The sequence below is a fragment of the Trachurus trachurus genome, assembly GCF_905171665.1.
Source record: "Trachurus trachurus genome assembly, chromosome: 3".
NCBI lineage: Eukaryota > Metazoa > Chordata > Actinopteri > Carangiformes > Carangidae > Trachurus > Trachurus trachurus.
The window spans coordinates 2993593-3018484 of record NC_139893.1 but is presented as its reverse complement, the minus strand read 5'-3'; the positions used below and the strand labels follow the sequence as shown (position 1 = coordinate 3018484).

The 24892-nt window shown below is 44.4% G+C and overlaps 1 protein-coding gene across 1 annotated transcript in view; it reads right to left on the bottom strand.

Annotated features, from left to right (window-relative positions):
• The window catches only part of nhsb (Nance-Horan syndrome b (congenital cataracts and dental anomalies)), a gene marked incomplete at both ends in the record, with an annotated part of 118661 nt that overhangs the window by 11260 nt on the left and 82509 nt on the right, over positions 1–24892 (bottom strand). Inside the window, 8 exons of the mRNA XM_084001475.1 lie at positions 258–389; positions 1203–1374; positions 2476–2538; positions 2877–2921; positions 3042–3086; positions 4092–4139; positions 5047–5183; positions 7024–7176. Of these exons, the coding sequence (XP_083857601.1) occupies positions 258–389; positions 1203–1374; positions 2476–2538; positions 2877–2921; positions 3042–3086; positions 4092–4139; positions 5047–5183; positions 7024–7176 (795 nt within the window). The remainder of the gene's footprint in view (positions 1–257; positions 390–1202; positions 1375–2475; positions 2539–2876; positions 2922–3041; positions 3087–4091; positions 4140–5046; positions 5184–7023; positions 7177–24892) is intronic.

The following is a 24892-nucleotide window of genomic DNA, read 5'->3' as shown; positions in this document are numbered from 1 at the left end:
ATAATATCACTGATGACATACGACTCGCATCGTCAGGAAAGATCCGACCTGCCTGTTCAGACTGCAGACGTATTGTCAGATATCCGATTTGTATCTGAAGTATTTCCACATATGACGGGAGCCTGAATCTGATCTGACAACATCCGATCCGATCTGTGCCACTTGAGAGGAAAAAAATCTGAATTGGGCCACTTGAACCATGCAGTGTAAAGACAGCCACACACATGAAAGCTGAGCAGGTCTACTCTGTAACATACCCATGTCTTGATGAACTCGTTTGGGTATTCCTGTGATCGTCTTCCTCCTCCTTAGCTTCCTTCTCCTCTGAAGAACCGACTGAGAATGGACCAGAGAGCAGCGAGCGCTCGCTTCCCTGTCGAACCCGACTCCTGCAACAACAACACAGACATTTCAACATGGATTCACAAGTTTGGCCACTTGTTAGGAGAGGTTCCTGGTTTGAAGACCTACCTTTTTAGCTTTGCTTTTAACTGATTCTTACTATTTCTATTATTCTAAAACATTCATTTAATTTAATTTATTTTATTTTCTATTTTAATTCATCCATTCTTCTTTCTATTTTATCCCACTACACCTGTCTATTTTACTTCATTTTATCTAGTGTCTTTCTCGTCTTCTCTTTTTATCTATTTTACTTCATCTTATCTAGTGTCTTTCTCCTCTTCTCATTTTTATTTCTTTTACTTCATTTTATCTAGTGTTTTCCCCACTGCAAATGAGCGAGTGTAAGATAGCGTTTCCCGATAAAATGCAATGTTCTAAAATTATTGTGTAAAAGTGTATGTGTTTGCGAATGTATGTGTCTCTCCCTAACATGTGTTCCCTATATTGCTTGTTTTTAACATGTGAAGCACTTTGAGCTGCCATGGGCATGAAAAGTGCTTTACAAATAAAGCCTGATTGATTGATTGATTGATTGATTGATTGATTGATTGATTGATTGATTGATTGATTGATTGATTGATTGATTGATTGATTGATTGATTGATTGATTGATTGGTTGGTTGATTGATTGATTGATTGATTGATTAATTGATTGATTGGTTGATTGATTGATTGATTGATTGGTTGATTGGTTGATTGATTGATTGATTGATTGATTGATTGATTGATTGATTGATCTTCACCAGGACAATCTTTATCTTTCCTTAGGTTTTTTTGTTGTGCCACTGTTTTCTTACCTGTGACGTTGATGGGGATGATACAGGAGATGCTGTGAGAATCCGCATTTGCCTTCTGATCTGAAGGTGGGTGGTTTTCCTTGGACCAGTTTGTCTGTTTGTCCTGGGTGGAGGCCTTGGCTCGGTGGCTTCCCACCACCTCTCCACCTTCGCCGTCCCCTGTCGAGGTAGCCTGGAACGAGTCAGGAGCAAACATTGCATATATGTTTTGGTTCTAATACAGTCATTAAAGGGTAATTACCGTTTTTTTTTTTACAATCTGGACCTTATTTCTATCATAAAATCCGATCATTTCCTCACCCAGATAACTTTGGTGTCATTACAAGTGGTTGTGATGAAATGAGCTCCAGCCGAGAGGCGCGTATATCCGTATAATGGAGTCTACAGGGCAGCAGAATGCAGCCTCTAAATAACACATTATCTGCAGAGAAACTCCTTCATTTCACCAATATTTAGTTCTGATAGGCTAGTGCTATTCCCCTCTGAGTCCGGGGTTAGCTGTTATCAACATCCGGGGTCTGTAGGTTGACCTACTGACCTCTGACCTGTAGCGTGGCTTGTTGCTACCGCTAATGCTACGGTTCGTTTCCGACTTGTCAGAACAAAATGAGCAGCTGGATGAAGTTCAGCTTCCACAGGCTTCCTCTCCTCAACCTGGACTCACTAAAGCTCCGGCTAGTTGAGATAAAAATGGACCCGAATGCCGAAGCAGAATGATTATTATCAGAATGAGCCGGGCGGCGCTCAGAGATGACATCATCCAGGTCAGAGGTCAGGAGGTCAACCTACAGACCCCGGATGTTGATAACAGCTAACCCCGGACTCAGAGGGGAATAGCACTAGCCTATCAGAACTAAATATTGGTGAAATGAAGGAGTTTCTCTGCAGATAATGTGTTATTTAGAGGCTGCATTCTGCTGCCCTGTAGACTCCATTATACGGATATACGCGCCTCTCGGCTGGAGCTCATTTCATCACAACCACTTGTAATGACACCAAAGTTATCTGGGGGAGGAAATGATCGGATTTTATGCTAGAAATAAGGTCCAGATTGTAAAAAACAGTAATTATCCTTTAAGTAAAGAAATGTGAAGCATAAAATAGCCACTGTTTTACCTGCTCTCTAACATGACTAAATAAGTAATTACAAAAACAACCCCAAAGGTTGTGAAGGCTGAAGCAGCAACACTAGCAAACACAACATGAACTACAGCTACTGAACAACTGAAGTGATTAAAGTAAATGAAATTAAAACAACACAGTTGCTTGATACCTTTCTGTTCCATGGGATGAAGATGCAACTTTCAATTGGGTGAAGTGAGTAAAAGCACTCAAACTATGAACACAAGATACGACAAAAAACAAAACAAGTAACAGATGACATGACATGAATGATCCAAAAGATTTTGTGTGAAAAGATTAAAGGAAGATCAAAAGATGAAGGATGAATGAGTCAATGTGAGGTTTCATTTATTCAGTTTCATCTCTCAGACAGTCCTATTCTTCCCCTTAGACACAAATACCCTGTTTGTTTCTGTTTTTACATTTGTGGATACTTGTTTTTTTAATCTCTTCTTATTGTTGGTGTGTTTTAATAACTGTTTTATAGCTTTAGGTTCAGCTGTAGGCACTTTTCTTTTCTTTTCTTTTTTTTTTTTTTTTTTTTTTTTTTACCTTTCTTTGGATCGTCTGAGTATCTCCTTCTCTCCCTGGCCTCTCCTGTGGCAGCAAGAAAACACAAACATACAAACAGTTATTGTTCAGAGTGCAAACACAGCGAAGTTTTCATTTTTTTATTTATTTTTTTATTTCTGGTGGTGTGTTAATGGATTTTCTTACTTTTCTCTGCATGGTCTGGATCTCTGTTTCTCTCACGGTCCTCTCCTTCAGAGGATTAAAAAGAAAAAATGAAGGTGAGAAGAGTATTCGGTAACACTTTATTTGACGCCTATCTCTATAACACATTATAACCATACTTATAATGAGTTATAATGCAGTTATAGCACTGTATAACTATAGTTATAAACACTCATAAATGATCATAATGCTTTATAACAATGATCATAACACACTATAAAGCATTTTATCTTGACTTATAAGGTCAGGTATTATAAAACGTTGTAATTGTTATAACTCGCTGACAATGCCCACATTTATAATGCATTATAAATATAGTTATAATGTGTTATAATTGACTTATAAATGTGTATTTTATCATTATAAACACTCATAAATCGCATAAGACTTTATAACAATAAGCATAACACATTATAGAGCATTATAACTCTATTATAATACTAAGACCTTATGAGCCATTATACAGTGCTGTATGATGTGTTATGCTTATTGTTATAAAGCCCTATGATAATTAATTAGTGTTTATAATGATAGTTATACACGTTTATAAGACAATTATAACACATAAGTATATTAATAATGCATTATCGATGTGGGCATTGTCAGAGAGTTACTAACAATTATAACCTATTATAATACCTGAGCTTATAAGTCAAGATAAAATGCTTTATAGTGTGTTATGATTATTGTTATAAAGCATTATGATCATTTATGAGTGTTTATAACTATATTATACAGTGCTACAACTGCATTATAACTCATTATAAGTATGGTTATAATGTGTTATAGAGACAGGCGTCGGGTAAAGTGTTACTGAGTAGGCTATTCATTGGTAAACTGATTGAACAGAACATACATTTAGTGTAGTGATGTACGATACAAACAAACAACATAAAAGGGGGAAAAAACTCTGTCAGAATCAGATCTGTAGTCTGACAGCAGGAAGTGTTCATACATGTGGATAAAACACAAATCTTACAGGAGAGACGAACATGTTGGACATCGACAGACACAGACACGTTTGTCTTTTACCTTCCTGGGTTGATAGTCTAACTCTCGCTCCCTCTCTGCTCTCTCTTGCTGCATGGTAAGATGAGATATCGAATCAGTTTGATGTAAAACACGTCTGATAAGAACAAAAATTGTCAAATAGCACAAAAAATTTTAAAATAGGGAGAAATGGAAATGTGTTTTTCTGATGCTATACACTGAGGTGGACCTCACTCACTGCCCCAGTGCCCCATACCTCCTCCAACACGCCAGCAATAAACATCCAGCTGTTCATATGAACTATTGCTTTGAACTGCTTGATAAGAGACCGTCAAATAATCTGCAAAAACTCATAATCTTAACAAGAATATTTGTCTTATTTCTAGTTAAAATGTAATTTCTAGTCAAAACTAATCTAATTATACTAAAAATAAGACTCATCACATTAAAAAGTAGCTTGTTTTTAGACACTTTTTTACTTTTTTCAAGCAGATTTTTCTTTCTTATTACAAGCACAAAAAACTTGCTTTCACTGGCAGATTTTTCTACTTATTTCAATTGAAAATTTGTTTGAAACAAGTGAAAATTATCTAAAAACAAATTAATTTTTAGGTGATGAGTCTTATTTTAAGTGGAAAGAGATTAGTTTTGATTAAAATTGAGGCATTTTGACAAGAAATAAGACAAATATTCTTGGAAAGATTTTGAGTTTTTACAGTGTTAGTTTGTGCACTGCAAAAACTCAAAATCTTACCAAGAACATTTGTCTTATTTCTAGTCAAAGACAAATCTCATTATACTTAAAATAAGACTCGTCACATTAAAAGCAGCTTGTTTTTACTAGTAATTAATCTAGATTAGAAAGATTTTGAGTTTTTACAGTGTTAGTTTGTGCCGCTTAAAGTAAACACGAGTGGATAACGGCCTCTTCTGATTGGTTGGTGAGATTGTGAGTGTTTTCAGTTGTGCACAGTGTGTGTGTGTGTGTCGTCCTTACAGCTCGTGCCAGGCGACTCCTCTGCTGCCGGCGGATGGAGTGTGGTGAGGGGAATGTGGGCATCGGCGGCGCCACCGAGATAGAGATGGTCACCCGGTTCCTCTCCCGACTCGTGGAGCGCTGCCGTTGGTGTTCGTCTGTGAGGTCCAAACACACACACACACACACACACACACACACACACACACACACACACACACACACACACACACACACACACACACACACACACACACACACACACACACACACACACACACACACACCACATTGACTTTAGATATAAATATACACAACTCACAAAAAGTTAGTGATATTTGACAAGAATCTCCCAATAAACAGTTCCTGCTACAGAACTGGGTCAATTTGACCCAGACAGACAACAGGAGGGTTAAGTAGATGGATGCAATGGTAATTTCTTTATCTCAAACAAAAGCTAACAACAGTGGTGGCTATAGCAACAACAAAAACATCAATGTCTCAATAACTTGATCAGCATTTAAAGGGATAGTTCAACATTTTGGCAAATTGGCCCATTGCCATAATCCCTATAGTCATAGCAGTAGGTTCGTTACCTTTAATTGTCGGTGCAAGCTGTTTTTAGAACGGCGGAGCAGAGCCGTGAGCTGCTCAGAGCTACGCTACGGAGGCTCATTATGGGATTTCTTGGTTTCCTGCATCAAACTCATCAAATACACAATCCAACAACTCCACAACGCTCTGGTGGACAAGTTGTGACCTGCACATTCACCACGCTATGAGATAATAACACAACGTTACCAGACAGAGTTGTTTTAGAGGGAAATTCATGCAAAACCGCTGATGCACGTTGCCTTCAGGGACAGTTTTTCATCAACAGTCTCTGTATTTCCCTCTAAAACAACTCTGTGTGGTAACGTAGCGTAGCTCTGAGCAGCTCGCGGCTCTGCTCCGCCGTTCTAAAAATAGCTTGCACCGACAATTAAAGGTAACAAACCTACTGCTATGACTATAGGGATTATGGCAATGGACCAATTTGCCAAAATGTTGAACTATCCCTTTAACTAACTAACTACTGAATGTGTTAAACGAATGTCTACAAACTGTCATTGAACCAGAAAATGTACTAAATCAGACGGTGCTGGTGATGTTTGTGGTTAATCACCTTGTTAGAGAATGTGCATGTTATTCAATAAGAACTGAAACATTAAACAACTGGACATGTGCATTTAAACGTTTAGAGAAGGTTCAATTAAGTTCATCTGTAAAGGTTTTAGAGCATTTTAGGTGCATTCTGAAATTTAAAGGGATAGTTCACCCAAAATTGAAATTTCATTTATTATCTCCTCCCCCTCATGTGGACTAAGGGCTGGGAGAAGTTTCAGAGTCCTCCGTGGCTTCTCTGAGTTACAGGGGGTCTCGGCGTAGCAGTGCATGTCCATATAACGGTTGCAAATGGATACCAACTGTCTTCGTAACAAAAAGACACACCAAAAAACATCCAAATACCTCCATGCTGCTCGTATGTAATGTCCGTCTTGTATTGAAGCCCAGTTAGTCCAAATTTGACGAACCGGGAAGAGGAGCTTCGAGAAGCTTCCGCTACAAAACAAGCTTGAAATATAGACTTATTTAATTTTTTTCGGGACAATTTCGCATTTCGGGGCTTCAATACAAGACGGACATTACATACGAGCAGCATGGAGGTATTTGGATGTTTTTTGGTGTGTCTTTTTGTTACGAAGACAGTTGGTATCCATTTGCAACCGTCATATGGACATGCACTGCTACGCCGAGACCCCCTGTAACTCAGAGAAGCCACGGAGGACTCTGAAACTTCTCCCAGACCTTAGTCCACATGAGGGGGAGTAAGATAATGAGTGAAATTTCAATTTTGGGTGAACTATCCCTGTAATCCAAAAGCCAAACATCCCTAGCTTGTTGTGAGTAGTGTATCTCCATCTTTACAGAGTGTAAGACCGGCGCGGCCTCCCTCACCTCGGTGCAGAGCTCTGAGACTGAGCTGAGCGCTCCGGTGCAGCTCCTCCAGACATGGCGGCCGGGTGCATGGATGAAACACGTTGTGGTGCTGGTGCCACGGGGCCTGGTAGTGGACCGACAGCTTGCTCTCGATGTCCAGGTTCGACACCGCTGAGGTTAAAGAGAGACAGAGACAGAGACAGGACACGTTAGAAGGAAACTCTCTGATGACCCTGGTGTCAGAGAGTTCATTCTGAGACACGTCGGGGAAACTTTGGCTTCTGGGGGATTTTTTTTGTTTGTTTTCATTTTACAATTTATGGAAAAGTGATTTTTTGAATAGTGAGGCTTGATGTTCTTGTCCATGGGCGTTTAACTGAGACAGATGTTGATTAACATTCAGTAGATGTTTGTAGATGTGGCAGTTTAACCCTCCAGTTGTCCTCCTGGGTAAAGGAAGGAAGGATGGATGAAGGGAGAAAAGGAAGGAAGGAAGGAAGGACAAAGGGAAAGATGGGAGGAAAGAAGGAAGGGAAAAAGGAATGAAAGATAGATGGAGGGAGGGAACAGATTAGGTCAATTGGGTCAAAAAGGAAGGAAGAAGTAAGGACGAAGGGAAGGAAGGAAGGAAGGGAGGAAAGAAGGAAGGAAGGAAGGAAGGAAGGAAGGAAGGAAGGAAGGAAGGAAGGAAGGAAGGAAGGAAGGAAGGAAGGAAGGAAGGAAAGGAAAAAGGAAGGAAAGAAAGATGGAGGGAGGGAACAGATTCGTTCAAGGAAGGAAGAAGAAGGAAGGAAGAAGGGAAAGAAGGAAGGGGAAAGGGACTGTGGAAAGAAGGAAGGGAGAAAGGAAGGAAAGAAGGAAGGATGGAGGAAGGGAACAGATTGGGTCAATTTGACCCAGAAGACCAGCTGCTTTAACCTTATAGACGCACGGTAATACGACCAATCTGCCTGAGCTTTTATTTGTCTGTTACCTTCAGGAACTCCGTCTATACAGAGCATACAACATATTACACCCGACAGAGAGCATGGCAGCTACACTGAATGAAGCTTATTTTGATCAACTCACAGGTAGAAAAAAAACCTCTTAAATAATAAAATAATTAAAGCTAGTGGGGCGGATTAGCTAAACAATCGTTCACTTTGTGATAAAAGCATGAAATTTGAGTTCATTTTTCTCTGATAAATAGTGGTTTTACCATCTCAGCGACCTTTCCTTTTGATTCCTGGTGTCATAATTATCGGGGAAAAGTGTGTTCATTTGTCTTTGTATGATGTCTGGTTTAGGAGTTATGAAAATTGACTTTTTTTTCGCCATTCGTGCAGACGGCAAAAAACCCCCATGGAACATTAGTTGAACCGGGCAACAAGCAAAAATCTTAAGTAGACATCTTAAGGGTCCTTAAAAACCAAAAATGTTTGAAACATCCACCAACACATCCACCAAATGTTGTGCTTCTACCACAAAATAAACAATTCTTGTGATTTATTGAGCTAATCCGTCCCATAGGGGATGCACATTGTTGGGGGGCGCTACCCACACGTTTAGCCCCGTTGCTCCTTCCATGAACGCACGATCCTTACAAGCTGTACCTCGTTGTAAAGGTGACTAATCAGGCTTTCCAACAATATACGATACATCACCAGTTGGTATTATTAAAAGGGCAGTTTTTATTCATCATTCACATCCACCAAATTTCATGCTTTTATCACAAAGTGAACGATTGGTGTAAAATATTGAGCTAATCCGCCCCACTAAGCCACATTCTGACATAGTTTCCCTCTACATGAAGTCATACATGTAGAATAACATGACACCACAGCAGGTTACTGTGTCTTTTAGTATCTGCTCCTTTAACACACACACAGGACATTTGTATTCCTGTGTCGTCTCCACCAGCATCAGACAGGAAACTGCAGCGAGCTGAGATCCAGACCAGGTTTTACACTTTACCACCAACAGCCACAGGCCACACGCTCAAAAGCCAGAAAATATATAAAACACACAGTAAATAAATACATCTAATAATGTCATGATATGATGTGTACAAGTATGTGTAGAAACCTCGATGTGCAGAAGAAACATCCCAGTTGTTTCAGGGTTTTACTGTGAATATAAAACAGAAAGACAAAGCCACCGAGCGGCCAGCAGGTGGCAGTCAAAGCTGCCTCATCCACACACACCAGCACAACACTGTACATCTCTCACGGTCATGTATGTTCATTGCCATCATTGCCAATTTATTATTATCATCACCATAAAACACACAAAAAAACCCTCCGATCATGAGGGATGTAGCCTACTGTAGGACCGAGGATCTCTAACTTTCATTTCCAGAGATTAGAAGGGTTGATAATCAGACAGCAGCACTGTGATTATCCGTCTCTCTCATCTGCTCTCAGAGCCTCTTTAGCTTTTTTTTTTTTATTATTATTATGAGTCCTGTGTTTCTCCTCTTTTAACTCTGAATTCAAAATGCAATTGTGTCCTTGAAAGCCACACTGTACATCAGTAGCCCAGGCAACCTTTCACTGCTCATCAAGGCTCGTATTAGCCCGCAATTAAATCAGCGAGCTCACATCATCATCAGCAGCAGCGTTCGGCCGATTTAAACTACAAGGTTAAAGGAGAAGCACAGAGGACGGAGTTTATTCACCCCGAGTGTCACACAGCTGTTTGTTTTAAATCCCGTCTCACAAGTTACTTCACTGTTTTTTCTGTCTCTTTAACATCCATGAAGGTAATAATTATTAAAAATACAACCAAAGGACTCACAGATATACAGTATGTAGGTTTGAATTTGTATAAAAAAACCAGTGAATTGATCCCAAAACAAACTGAGACACTTAAAGGGATAGTTCAACATTTTGACAAATTGGCCCATTGCCAAAATCCCTATAGTCATAGCAGTAGTTTCGTTACCTTTAATTGTCGGTGCAAGCTATTTTTTAGAACGGCGGAGCAGAGCGGTGAGCTGCTCAGAGCTACGCTATACGGAGGCTCATGGGATTTCTTGGTTTCCCTCATCAAACTCATCAAATACACAATCCAACAACTCCACAACGCTCTGGTGGACAAGTTGTGAGCTGCACATTCACCACGCTACGAGATAATAACACAACGTTACCACACAGAGTTGTTTTAGAGGGAAATTCAGAGACTGTTGATGAAAAACTGTCCCTGAAGGCAACGCGCATCAGTGGTTTTGCATGTATTTCCCTCTAAAACAACTCTGTCTGGTAACGTTGTGTTATTATCTCATAGCGTGGTGAATGTGCAGCTCACAACTTGTCCACCAGAGCGTTGTGGAGTTGTTGGATTGTGTATTTGATGAGTTTGATGAGGGAAACCTAAGAAATCCCATAATGAGCCTCCGTAGCGTAGCTCTGAGCAGCTCACGGCTCTGCTCCACCGTTCTAAAAATAGCTTGCACCGACAATTAAAGGTAACGAACCTACTGCTATGACTATAGGGATTATGGCATTGGACCCAATTTGACAAAATGTTGAACTATCCCTTTAAGTGAATTCTGGGAGATGCTTTGTTCTTGTTGTTGTTGTCGCCTCTTCATTAAACTGACAGATCTGTTACATTATCATTCCCGGATGTGAGTAATAATTTCCCTTTAATACAGTGAAAACAAATAAGGACAGAAGTGGAGTAGTGGAACAAAGGTGTTTCTGTGACCTACTTGTTGTTGGCACAGTTAAATTACTCTTCCTCTTTCTTCTCATCCTTTCTTCTGTCTCATATTTTTTATTTTATTTTTATTTTTTTATTGTTCCCTTGTTGCAGCACCTCTCTCATCATCATCATTGTTCAGACTGAAACTACCCAACAGCACATTATTCTGTGTGTCGTTGATATAAAAATCACATCTATTCTTCCCCTTATTGGAAAATTCAGATTGTATTTTGCTAAAAGTTTTAATTTCTCAGTGACTTTACACAGGAGGTTTTCATTTCCTTTGTCACATGTCACAAAAATCCTGCTCAAACCTGCTTTAAAGGTATAATACGTAGGAATTCCCCCCATCTAGCGGTGCGGTTGCATATCTGAACGTATTCTTGATGTTGCATTCAGGTGAAATGGGGCAGACGTCAGACAGACAACAGACGCTGCATGTAACAGGATAAACAAGCGTCTACACTGCAAAAACTCAAAATCTTACCAAGAATATTTGTCTTATTTCTAGTCAAAACAAATCTCATAATACTTAAAATAAGACTCATCACATAAAAGTAGCTTGTTTTTAGACACTTTTTTTACTTCTTTCAAGCTGATTTTCACTTGAAATAAGTAGAAAAATCTGATAGTGGAGCAAGTTTTTCTTCCTTATTACAAACACAAAAAACCTGCTTTCACGACTTGTAACAACTCATAAGGTACCAGAAAGCTTTCATTTGTATGCGGCTGTGATTCAACTTCAGTGAAATACGGATTTATGAAAGACAGATTTGATTTTTTATAATAAAAAACCAAATAAGTTACATACTGGGGCTTTAAACTGAAATTAAAGTGATCATTTCCCTCCGTCAAACAGAAGAAGCAACAAGAAAAGTCTGATTCTTAGTGGAGGTGAACGTAAAGGAAAACACTGAGCAAAGAAAACATCCGATGTGGTTTAAAGGGACAACGAGGAGTTTTGGAAAAGCGAAGTGTTTCCACACTACATTTATGAGCCTCGGCACCGTGAAATTCTTTGACCGGCGCAAGACAGACTCATGTTTTCATTCATCAAGAATTAAAGTCAGAGGTTGGAAGACGATCACATACCGTCGTAGTTCCCACCATAAACGGAGATTCGGCGGCGAAAGTAAAGAAACGCTGGTCGGCTCGCCCAGCATTTCCACCACCACTAATAATAACAAAATAACAATAGAGACAAAACGATATATTTATCTAAAATGGACCATTAACAAGTGGTAACGGAGATTCATCCACATTAACGTGAGACTTTTTTTTATAACCAAATAGAAACTCCTCGTTGTCCCTTTAAGAGTCCAGATCCAGATCCAGGCTGAATGAGCAGGTTCACTGATAAAACACCCGGCTGCTTCTCACAGAGTGCGTTGGTGTTTTTATTCTCACAGCTTCAAAAAAAGGGTTACTGACTGAAGTCAAATGTAAAACAAAGAGTTTCCAAAAGTAATAATCACAGTGTGATGAGCAGGATGTTACAAAATCAGAGAAGACTTCCACCTCCTGCAGTCGATCGTTACAATCTGTTACAATCAGCTTCCTCTCTGTCTTTTCCCATCATCCCTCTCTTCCCTATTCTTCCCTCCATCAGAAAGCTGCAGGACCAGGACACCGCCAGCAACACAACAACAGCAACTACAGGCACAGTAAGAAAATGAAAGTGTATAGCGTGTTATACAGGAGAGACGACATGTTTATTATCACACTGTGTTTGATTAGAGGGAGAAGAATCACTGAGTTTTTAGATTCACCTTAAAGGTACATTGTGTAGGAATTCCTCCCATCTAGCGTTGTGGTTGTATATCACAAGCAACTCAATCGTGTTTTTCATGCTGCATTCATGGGAAATTGGGCAGACGGCAGACGGACGTAACAGCATAAACAAGCCTCTATGTAAACAAGTGGTCCGTCAACACGAGGCAAAACAATACACGTGACAATATGTTGTCATGGCGATGTGGTATTGTTTTACCGGCTTTCTCTGGACTTCTGTGACTAAAACGACATCTGGTTTGTTAGCGACGGCCGTCCGCCTGACTGCAGGTGAATGCAGCATCAGTGTAACGCTCCATTCCTCCTCACTGCGTTACCACGGTGACTTTTCACAGACGCCACCTCCACCTGAGCCGACAGCTCCGGTGTCTCCGCTGAGTTTCCGTGGTTTCCTACCGTCACGCTGCCACTGAACGTAAAAACATGGCGACACCACATGGCAGCAGCACCGAGCTTACCCGCTCCATGGAGATATGAATGATATGAACGGCTCATTCAGAGCTGAAAGGAACACTTCACTTTGTTGATGTTAATGAAAAACAGACTGAAGAACCAAATAATTGATTTTCCTGAATAGATAACAGGAGAAGTTACACAATGTCCCTTTAAGATTAGTTTCCTTCATGAGGGACAATGAACTTGTGTCTGAAAAAATGTTTTTACTTTGGAACTTCAAACTAAATGTGCGACTCTGGATAAAATTCAAGCCATCAGTGACATCACAACCACAGACTACAGGTGCTGCCAGCTGCTGTGGCTGTGAGGACAGGAAGGTTTGTTCTGAAGTCTCCACAAAGACTTTTCCAAGATCAGAACTGAAAAAGATTATCATCGAACCAAGTCAGAGACCAAACAAACAAACAAACAAACAAACAAACAGCTCATCTTCAGCTAACAGGTGTAAACCTGGTCCGTCAGTCACAAACCACAACCTCATGTAACAAACAGCGTCTCTGAGAAGCAGGTTTAGAAATGAGCCATCAGGACGTTCTGGCTGCTCTGAGAGGAAACACAGGTCACTCAGCAGCTGGACACATCTAGACACATCAGCTGCTGAGACGCTGTCAGTCCACTGAGTGTAGAAACTCACAGGTAACAACAAACTGTCTAATATGTCAGTTATGAAACATATCCTCCTGGGACCCAGAGGAAAAAAGGTTTTGCTTTTTTTTTTTAAATTGTATGATAAACTAGATAAAGTAGCATTTCCTAACGGAACATGCGTGTGAATGCTGAAAGCAGCTGAACGCTGTTGCAGAATTAGCAAATAGTGCAAGCAGTGATCACCATTCAAATGGTTGACCAAGGTAGGTATCGAACCCACAACCTCATGGTCAGCAGACTTTCACTCTGCCTCTAGGCCACAGTGTACCAGGCACGTGCACACATAGGGCCCAAAGGGTGCTTGAGCCCCTGCCCTTTTTGCCCCGTATTAAAAAGTGCCCTTTTTTATTAGGGCCCGAGCGGCGACTGCAAGTCGCCCAGCGAAAGCCCTATTGTAATTGCTATGTTTATTATTATTAGGGCCCGAGCCAGTGACAACGTCACGGGAGGACCCTATTGTAATTCGACATGCACATTAGTCAACGTGCCAGCCGACGAGTAACAACAAGTAAGCAAGCAAGTAACCAAGTACTGCATAGACCTGGCGCAAAATATCCCAGATATTGTAATGTTTATTATTAGGGCCCGAGCCTGTGACAACGTCCCAGGGAGGACCCTATTGTAATTCGACATGCACATTAGTCAACGTGCCAGCCGACGAGTAACAACAAGTAAGCAAGCAAGTAATCAAGTACTCCACTGACCTGGCGCAAAATTCCCCGAAATGCAAATGTTTATTCTTATTAGGCCCGAGCGGCGAGTAGCACTCGCCCGAGGGGCTATTGTAATCGCGCTGTTTATTATTATTCTTCTCCGCCTTCAAACCCCAATTTGGCCCCTTTCCCCAACTCGAAAATGCGTGAACTTTTTGCCGGACGTCCGGCTTCTTCCGAAATTCGATATTTTGTGCTGCTCGCGCATGTCCGACGCGAAATGGCGAAATAGCGCCCCCTACAAAGTTCAAAAAAGCCCATAGGGAATTCGGGTCACTTTGGCGTAGACGGACGAAATTCGGTACACATATGTACCATACCCAGATATACAAAAAAGCCTCTTAATGTCATGGTGAAATGTCAACAGGAAGTCGGCCATTTTGAATTGGTCGTTTTTGGCGCCAAATTAACTCGTCCAAAACGATTCGCTCGACACGCTCCAAATTTGATAGACAACATCGTCAGACCTAGCTGAGCTTATCTTGTGCTCCGCAGGTCTGTAGCTCAAAGGGGTTGGCCTCTGGCGTGCCCCGAAGTTTGGCGACTGTTTCGGTGCTCGCCATGTAAATACGATTGGCTCTCATGCCCACATACTTGATCGTAGACGCTTCAAACTTGGTGCAAAAATCTATGGCGAGACCCTGAACGATCCGACATATTATTTGCCTACGTCGCTCATAGCGCCCCCCGGTGGTAACAGGAAGTGAACTAAAATTCATTAAAAATACATAGTTGACCCCATCAACTTCATTCCACTTCTAAAACATGCAGAACCAGTTGGTGAAGCTACATTATGAAGACTGTGAAGCTACGAGTAATGGCGTCCCTGTGGGGGCGTGGCTACCATCAATTCCTCGCCATAAAAATACGTTTGGCTTTTTGATGGCTTTAATGAACTCGTATCATCATGAAAATTGATAGACAGGTCCAGGGTGGAGACCTCTTCCATCTGATAGGGGTGTCGCTCATGTGGCCCCCTAGTGGAAACCGGAAGTGCCATTTTTTGCATCAACATTGTCCGATTTCCACGAAACTTCACATGTGTGATGAGGGGCTGACCCTGAACACACCTGCACGCAACCCATTACTGCCCCCTAGTGGACGAACCTTTAACTGCTCATAACTCCCTCATGCTTTGTCCGATTTCCACGAAACTTCACATGTGTGATGATGGACTGACCCTGAACACACCTGCACGCATCCCATTACTGCCCCCTGGTGGACGAACCTTTAACTGCTCATAACTCCCTCATGCTTTGTCCGATTCACTCCAAACTTCACACAAGTGATGAGGGGCGGCCCCTGAACGCACCAGACCACATGCGGTGACTGCCCCCTGGTGGATGAACGAAACATTGCATTTTTGGCCTCCTTCCGGGTTTTTTCTCCATTTCTGCTCCGCGCCACAGCGTGCCTCAGGCCCCGCGGTGGCATGGGCAGCGAGGGCCGCCATCGCCGCTTGCGGCTTTAATTAGGGCCCGAGCCTGTGACAACGTCCCAGGGAGGACCCTATTGTAATTCGACATGCACATTCGCCAACGTGCCAGCCGACGAGTAACAACAAGTAAGCAAGCAAGTAACCAAGTACTGCATAGACCTGGCGCAAAATATCCCAGATATTGTAATGTTTATTATTATTATTATTATTCTTATTCTTCTCCGCGTTTGAACGCGATTTCGACCCCTTTCCCAAGCCGGGAAACGGATGAAACTTTCGACGCAGGGGGGGAAGCCCGAAAATTGCGATTCAGTGGTGGTCTCGCATGTGGGCGTGGCCAAATGGCACCACAGCGCCCCCTAGACCGCGGATAGGGAATGAGGGTCCGCGACACCGATTTGTCCGAAACTTGGTAAACGTATTCATCAACCCGAGATCTTCAAAAAATTTCATAAAATGACATACTCTAAAACCAACAGGAAGTCGGCCATTTTGCTTCAAAGTTGGTTTACGCAAAACGAACTCCTCCGAGGGGTTACGCCCGATCGGCTCCAAATTGGGTAGAGAACATCGTCAGACCTAGCTGAGCTTAGCTTGTGCTCCGCAGGTCTGTAGCTCAAAGCGCTTGGCCTCTGGCGTGCCCCGAAGTTTGGCGACTGTTTCGGTGCTCGCCATGTAAATACGAACGGCTCTCATGCCCACATACTTGATCGTAGACGCTTCAAACTTGGTGCAAAAATCTAGGGAGAGACCCTGAACGATCCGACATATTATTTGCCTACGTCGCTCATAGCGCCCCCCGGTGGTAACAGGAAACGTACAAAAATTCGTTAAAAATACGTAGTTGACCAAATCGACTTCGTTCCACTTCTAATACATGCAGACCCGGATGGCGAAGCTACATCATGAACACTTTGACCCTACGAGCAACGGCGTCCGTGTGCCGCCGCGGCGAATGTGTATCTTCCCAATTTAAATTACGTTTGCCAAATACGCGCACATACTTCGTCGTAGCCACTTGAAATTCAAAGGACGTGACGTTGGCTCCTCCCTGAACGTTTTGATGTATCGACTTCCTGCCTGGCTCATAGCGCCCCCCGGTGGTAACAGGAAGTACGCAAAAATTCATTAAAAATCCATACTTCACCCGATCAACTTCATTCCACTTCTAATACATGCAGAACCAGTTGCTGAAGCTACATTATGAACGCTGTGAAGATACGACGAACGGCGTCCGTGTGCCGCCGCGGCGACTGACGATTTTTTATCGTACAATTACGTTTGCCTTTTTCGTGGCTTTAACGAAGTCGTGTCCTCACGAAATTTCATCCACAGGTCAAGAATGGCGAGCTCTTTCAGTGGATGGAGTCGTTTCCCATGGGCGTGGCTAAATGCCTCAATAGCGCCCCCTTGAAGTTTTTCCCAAATTCTCCATAGACAAATTTCGCTTACTTTGTCGTACACATACGAAACTCGACACACACGTGTATCATACCAAAACATACACAAAATTGAATTGGAGCCACGCCCTTAACCCAACAGGAAGTCGGCCATTTTGGTTAGCATTTCTTTGACGCAAAACGAACTCCTCCGAGGGAGTTCGCCCGATTGACTTCAAATTGGGTCGAGAACATCTCCAGACTAAGCTGATTACGGCTTGTGCTCCGCAGGTCTGTAGGTCAAAGGGCGTGGCTGTTAGCGCACGGCCAAGTTGCCTAATTCAGCTAAAAAGGTTTAAATGCTATCGCGCCCACAGATTTCATCGCAGCGGCTTCAAACTTGGTCCACATGATGAGGGCGTGACCCTGAACGATCCGACATATTATTTTCCTACGTCACTCATAGCGCCCCCCGGTGGTAACAGGAAGTGCGCTAAAATTCATTAAAAATACATCGTTGACCCGATCAACTTCATTCCACTTCTAAAACATGCCGAACAAGTTGGTGAAGGTATTTCATGAACACTATGGCGCTACGGCTAATGGCCCCCTTGTGGAGGCGACAGGAATAGCGCTCCATCGTGAACTGCCACCTCCCACGGATTTTGCCCGATTGACTTCATATTCGCTACAGATCATCAGGAGACCAAGCTGGTCAAACATTATTAAAAGCTTTTCTCTACGTCAAACGGCGTGGCTGCTAGGGGGCGACAAAGTTGGTCAACTGCTCGTTTAGTCGCCATGCTATTACGTTTGCCTTCCACCACCACATACTTGGTCGTAGTCACTTCAAAATTTCAGTACATGATCAGAGGCCCGCCCTCTACGCCTCCATTTGATCGTACGCTAGCTCGCTCAAGACGCCCCCTTGTGGACACAGGAAATGTCGTGTTTTGCATCGACATTGTCCGATCAGCTCGAAACTTCACATGTGTGATGAGGTCACGACCCCAAACACAACGGCCCACATCCCGTTACCGCCCCCTGGTGGACGAACTGTAAACCTGCCGTAACTCCATTGTACGTTGTCCGATTTGCTCAAAACTTCACGTGTTCGACGAGGGGACCGCACTCGACGCAGCCGCCCACGTCCGGTTGCGCGCGGAGGTTTCGAAGAGCGGCCCGGGGATAGCGGGGACGCCGAGTGGCGTGGAGCGAGGGCCCGTCATAGCCGCTTGCGGCTTTAATTAGGGCCCGAGCCTGTGACAACGTCCCAGGGAGGACCCTATTGTAATTCGACATGCACATTAGTCAACGTGCCAGCCGACGAGTAACAACAAGTAAGCAAGCAAGTAACCAAGTACTGCATAGACCTGGCGCAAAATATCCCAGATATCGTACTGTTTATTATTATTATTATTATTATTATTATTCTTCCGAACATGTTTTCGCCAATAAGACCCCCTATCCAATGCGAGAAACGGATGAAATTTGGCATACGCGTTCAGTCTGGCAAAAAATTTGATAATTTCAACACCTTCAGTGTGCGCGCAGTGTAATGGCGCAACAGCGCCCCCTTGAAATTTTGATTTGATCAGCCCCGCCACACCGTTGCACTTACATGCATGAAATTTGGTGGGGTTATAGAACATGGGAAGACACACAAAAATTCCTCTTATAGCCACGCCCTATACCCAACCGGAAGTCGGCCATTTTGGATTGAAATTTTGACCTATTTGACCGAACCCCTCCTACAGATTTCGTCCGATTGACTTCAAATTGGCTATGGACCATCGAGACGCCATGCTGATCTTATCTTGTGAACTACATGTCTGTAGGTCAAAGGGCGTGGCTGCTATGATGCGACACATTTTGGCGACTGTTCGTGTTCGGCGCCGTTTCACTTCGAACGGCTCTCACGCCGACATACTTGATCGTAGCCGCTTCAAACTTGGTGGACATGATGATGGGTCCTTCCTGAACAATCTGACATATTAACTTCCCACGTTACTCATAGCGCCCCCCGGTGGTAACAGGAAGTCTACACAGATTACGCTAACATGAATTAATCGTACATAGTTCACCCCAGCAACTTCGTTCCACTTCTGATACATGTGAAACAAATCCGTGAAGCTACATTACGTACGCTTTGAGGCTACGGCTAATTGCCCCCGTGTGGCGGCGCCACGTATTGCGGTCCATCAGAAACGAACTCCTCCTAGGGGTTTCGCCCGATCGGCTTCATATTCGCTACACGTCATCCTCAGACCGCCCTGATTACAGCTTGTGCTCTGCAGGTCGGTAGGTCAAAGGGCGCGGCCACTGTGGCCGCCGCCATTTCTGATGCCTCGCCATGCATACACGGGCTGCTCTAACTCCCATGTACTTCGTCCGAACTGCTTCAAAATTTATGTACGTGATCAGACACCCGCCCTCTACACCTCCATTTGATCGTACGCAACCTCGCTCAAGTCGCCCCCTTGTGGACACAGGAAATGCCATATTTTACATCCACATTGTCCGATTTGCTCGAAACTTCACATGTGTGATGAGGTCACGACCCTGAACGCAACGACCCACATCCCGTTACTGCCCCCTGGTGGACGAACTGTAAACTTGCCGCAACTCCATCGTACATTGTCCGATTTTCTCCAAATTTCACGTGTTTGATGAGGGAACAACCCTCTACTAGCTGCCAACGTCCGGTGGCGCGCGGGGGTTTCGAAGAGCGCCCCGGGGGTGGCGGGGACCGGGGGGTCGTGTGAGCGAGACGCCGAGTGGCGTGGAACGAGGGCCCGTCATAGCCGCTTGCGGCTTTAATTATTAGGGCCCGAGCCAGTGACAACGTCACAGGGAGGACCCTATTGTAATTCGACATGCACATTAGTCAACGTGCCAGCCGACGAGTAACAACAAGTAAGCAAGCAAGTAACCAAGTACTGCATAGACCTGGCAGCGAAAACCCCAGATATTGTAATGTTTATTATTATTATTAGGGCCCGAGCCAGTGACAACGTCACAGGGAGGACCCTATTGTAATTCGACATGCACATAAATCAACGTGCCAGCCGACGAGTAACAACAAGTAAGCAAGCAAGTAACCAAGTACTGCATAGACCTGGCGCAAAATACCCCAGATATTGCAATGTTTATTATTATTATTATTATTATTACGCGCGTTTGAACGCGATTTCGACCCCTTTGCCGAAGCGAGAAACGGATGAAATTTGGCATACACGTGTAGTCTGGTGAAAATAGACGTACCATGACATCCGTTCATGTGCGCAGAATGTAATGGCGCAACAGCGCCCCCTTGAAATTTTGAATTGATCAGCCCCGCCACACCGTTGCACTTACATGCATGAAATTTGGTGGGGTTATAGAACATGGGAAGACACACAAAAAATCCTCTTAAAGCCACGCCCTATACCCAACCGGAAGTCGGCCATTTTGGATTGAAATTTTGACCTATTTGACCGAACCCCTCCTACAGATTTCGTCCGATTGACTTCAAATTGGCTATGGACCATCGAGACGCCATGCTGATCTTATCTTGTGAACTACATGTCTGTAGGTCAAAGGGCGTGGCTGCTATGATGCGACACATTTTGGCGACTGTTCGTGTTCGGCGCCGTTTCACTTCGAACGGCTCTCACGCCGACATACTTGATCGTAGACGCTTCAAACTTGGTGGACATGATGATGGGTCCTTCCTGAACAATTTGACGTATTAACTTCCCACGTTACTCATAGCGCCCCCCGGTGGTAACAGGAAGTAAACAGTAATTACGCTAACATGAATTAATCGTAGGTAGTTCACCCCAGCAACTTCGTTCCACTTCTGATACTTGTGAAACAAGTCGGTGAAGCTACATTACGAACGCTGTGAGGCTACGGCTAATGGCCCCCGTGTGGCGGCGACAGGAATTGCGGTCCATTGAAAACGAACTCCTCCTAGGGGTTTCGCCCGATCGGCTTCATATTCGCTACACATCATCCTCAGACCGCCCTGATTACGGCTTGTGCTCTGCAGGTCGGTAGGTCAAAGGGCGTGGCCACTGTGGCCGCCGCCATTTCTGATGCCTCGCCATGAATACACGAGCTGCTCTATCTCCCACATACTTCATCCGAACTGCTTCAAAATGTATGTACGTGATCAGACACCCGCCCTCTACACCTCCATTTGATCGTACGCAAGATCGCTCAACTCGCCCCCTTGTGGACACAGGAAATGCCGTATTTTACATCGACATTGTCCGATTTGCTCGAAACTTCACATGTGTGATGAGGTCACAACCCTGAACGCAACGGCCCACATCCCGTTACTGCCCCCTGGTGGACGAACCGTAAACTTGACGTAACTCTATCGTACATTGTCCGATTTGCTCGAAATTTCGCGTGTTTGATGAGGAAACGACCCTCTACTCGCTGCCCACGTCCGGTGGCCCGTGGGGGTTTCGAAGAGCGACCCGGGTGTAGCAGGGACCAGGGGGGCGTGGGAGCGGGACGCCGAGTGGCGTGGAGCGAGGGCCCGTCATAGCCGCTTGCGGCTTTAATTATTATTATTATTATTATTATTCCGCGACTTCGAACACGATTTCGACCACTTTCCCAAGCCGAGAAACGGATGAAATTTAACACGCAGGGGGGGAAGCCCAAAAATTGCCATTCTGTGGTGGTCTCGCATGTGGGCGTGGCCAAATGGCACCATAGCGCCCCCTAGACCGCGCATAGGAAATGGCAGTCTGCGAGACAGATTTGTCCGAAACTTGGTCAACATATTCATCAACCCAAGATCTTCAAAAAATCTCATTACGGACATACCCGACAACCAACAGGAAGTCGGCCATTTTGCTTCAAAGTTGGTTTACGCAAAACGAACTCCTCCGAGGGGTTACGCCCGATCGGCTCCAAATTGGGTCCAGAACATCGTCAGACCTAGCTGAGCTTAACTTGTGCTCCGCAGGTCTGTAGCTCAAAGGGCTTGGCCTCTGGCGTGCCCCGAAGTTTGGCGACTGTTTCAGTGCTCGCCATGTAAATACGAACGGCTCTCATGCCCACATACTTGATCGTAGACGCTTCAAACTTAGTGCAAAAATCTATGGCAAGACCCTGAACGATCCGACATATTATTTGCCTACGTCGCTCATAGCGCCCCCCGGTGGTAACAGGAAACGTACAAAAATTCGTTAAAAATCCATCGTTGACCAAATCGACTTCGTTCCACTTCTAATACATGCAGACCCGGATGGTGAAGCTACATCATGAACACTTTGACCCTACGAGCAACGGCGTCCGTGTGCCGTCGCGGCGAAAGTGTATCTTCCCAATTTAAATTACGTTTGCCATTCACGCGCACATACTTCGTCGTAGCCACTCGAAATTCAAAGGACATGACGTTGGCTCCTCCCTGAACGTTTTGATATATCGACTTCCTGCCTGGCTCATAGCGCCCCCTGGTGGTAACAGGAAGTACGCAAAAATTCATTTAAAATCCATACTTCACCCGATCAACTTCATTCCACTTCTAATACATGCAGAACCAGTTGCTGAAGCTACATTATGAACGCTGTGAAGATACGACGAACGGCGTCCGTGTGCCGCCGCGGCGACTGGCGATTTTTTATCGTACAATTACGTTTGCCTTTTTCGTGGCTTTAACGAAGTCGTGTCCTCACGAAATTTCATCCACAGGTCAAGAATGGCGAGCTCTTTCAGCGGATAGAGTCGTTTCCCATGGGCGTGGCTAAATGCCTCAATAGCGCCCCCTTTAAGTTTTTCCGAAATTCTCCATAGACAAATTTCGCTTACTTTGTCGTACACATACGAAACTCGACACACACGTGTATCATACCCAAACATACAAAAAATTGAATTGCAGCCACGCGCTAAACCCAACAGGAAGTCGGCCATTTTGGTTAGCATTTCTTTGACGCAAAACAAACTCGTCCGAGGGAGTTCGCCCGATTGACTTCAAATTGGGTAGAGAACATCTCCAGACTAAGGTGATTACGGCTTGTGCTCCGCAGGTGTGTAGCTCAAAGGGCGTGGCTGCTAGGGCACGGCCAAGTCCCACGAGTCAGCTAAAAAGGTTTAAATGCTATCACGCCCACAGATTTGATCGCAGCTGCTTCAAACTTGGTGCACATGATGAGGGCGTGACCCTGAACGATCCGACATATTATTTTCCTACGTCACTCATAGCGCCCCCCGGTGGTAACAGGAAGTGCGCTAAAATTCATTAAAAATACATCGTTGACCCCATCAACTTCATTCCACTTCTAAAACATGCCGAACAAGTTGGTGAAAGTATTTCATGAACGCTATGACGCTACGGCTAATGGCCCCCTTGTGGAGGCGACAGGAATAGCGCTCCATCGTGAACTGCCACCTCCCACGGATTTTGCCCGATTGACTTCATATTCGCTACAGATCATCAGGAGACCAAGCTGGTCAAACACTATTAAAAGCTTTTCTCTACGTCAAACGGCGTGGCTGCTAGGGGGTGACAAAATTGGCCAACAGCTCGTTTAGTCGCCATGCTATTACGTTTGCCTTCCACGCCCACATACTTGATCGTAGTCACTTCAAAATTTCAGTACATGATCAGAGGCCCGCCCTCTACGCCTCCATTTGATCGTACGCTAGCTCGCTCAAGACGCCCCCTTGTGGACACAGGAAATGTCGTGTATTGCATCGACATTGTCCGATCAGCTCGAAACTTCACATGTGTGATGAGGTCACGACCCCAAACACAACGGCCCACATCCCGTTACCGCCCCCTGGTGGACGAACCGTAAACCTGCCGTAACTCCATCGTACGTTGTCCGATTTGCTCGAACCTTCACGTGTTTGACGAGGGGACCGCCCTCGACGCAGCCGCCCACGTCCGGTTGCGCACGGGGGTTTCGAAGAGCGGCCCGGGGGTAGCGGGGACGCCGAGTGGCGTGGAACGAGGGCCCGTCATAGCCGCTTGCGGCTTTAATTATTATTATTATTATTCCCCGAGTTCGAACGCGATTTCGACCCCTTTCCCAAGCCGGGAAACGGAGGAAATTTAACACGCAGGGGGGGAAGCCCAAAAATTGCGATTCTGTGGTAGTCTCGCATGTGGGCGTGGCGAAATGGCACCACAGCGCCCCCTAGACCGCGCATAGGAAATGGCAGTCTGCGACACCGATTTGTCCGAAACTTGGTAAACATATTCATCAACCCAAGATCTTCAAAAAATCTCATTACGGACATACCCAACAACCAACAGGAAGTCGGCCATTTTGCTTCAAAGTTGGTTTACGCAAAACGAACTCCTCCGAGGGGTTACGCCCGATCGGCTCCAAATTGGGTAGAGAACATCGTCAGACCTAGCTGAGCTTATCTTGTACTCCGCAGGTCTGTAGCTCAAAGCGCTTGGCCTCTGGCGTGCCCCGAAGTTTGGCGACTGTTTCGGTGCTCGCCATGTAAATACGAAAGGCTCTCATGCCCACATACTTGATCGTAGACGCTTCAAACTTGGTGCAAAAATCTATGGCGAGACCCTGAACGATCCGACATATTATTTGCCTACGTCGCTCATAGCGCCCCCCGGTGGTAACAGGAAACGTACAAAAATTCGGTAAAAATACGTAGTTGACCAAATCGACTTCGTTCCACTTCTAATACATGCAGACCCGGATGTTGAAGCTACATCATCAACGCTTTGACCCTACGAGCAACAACGTCCGTGTGCCGCCGCGGCGAATGTGTATCTTCCCAATTTAAATTACGTTTGCCAATTACGC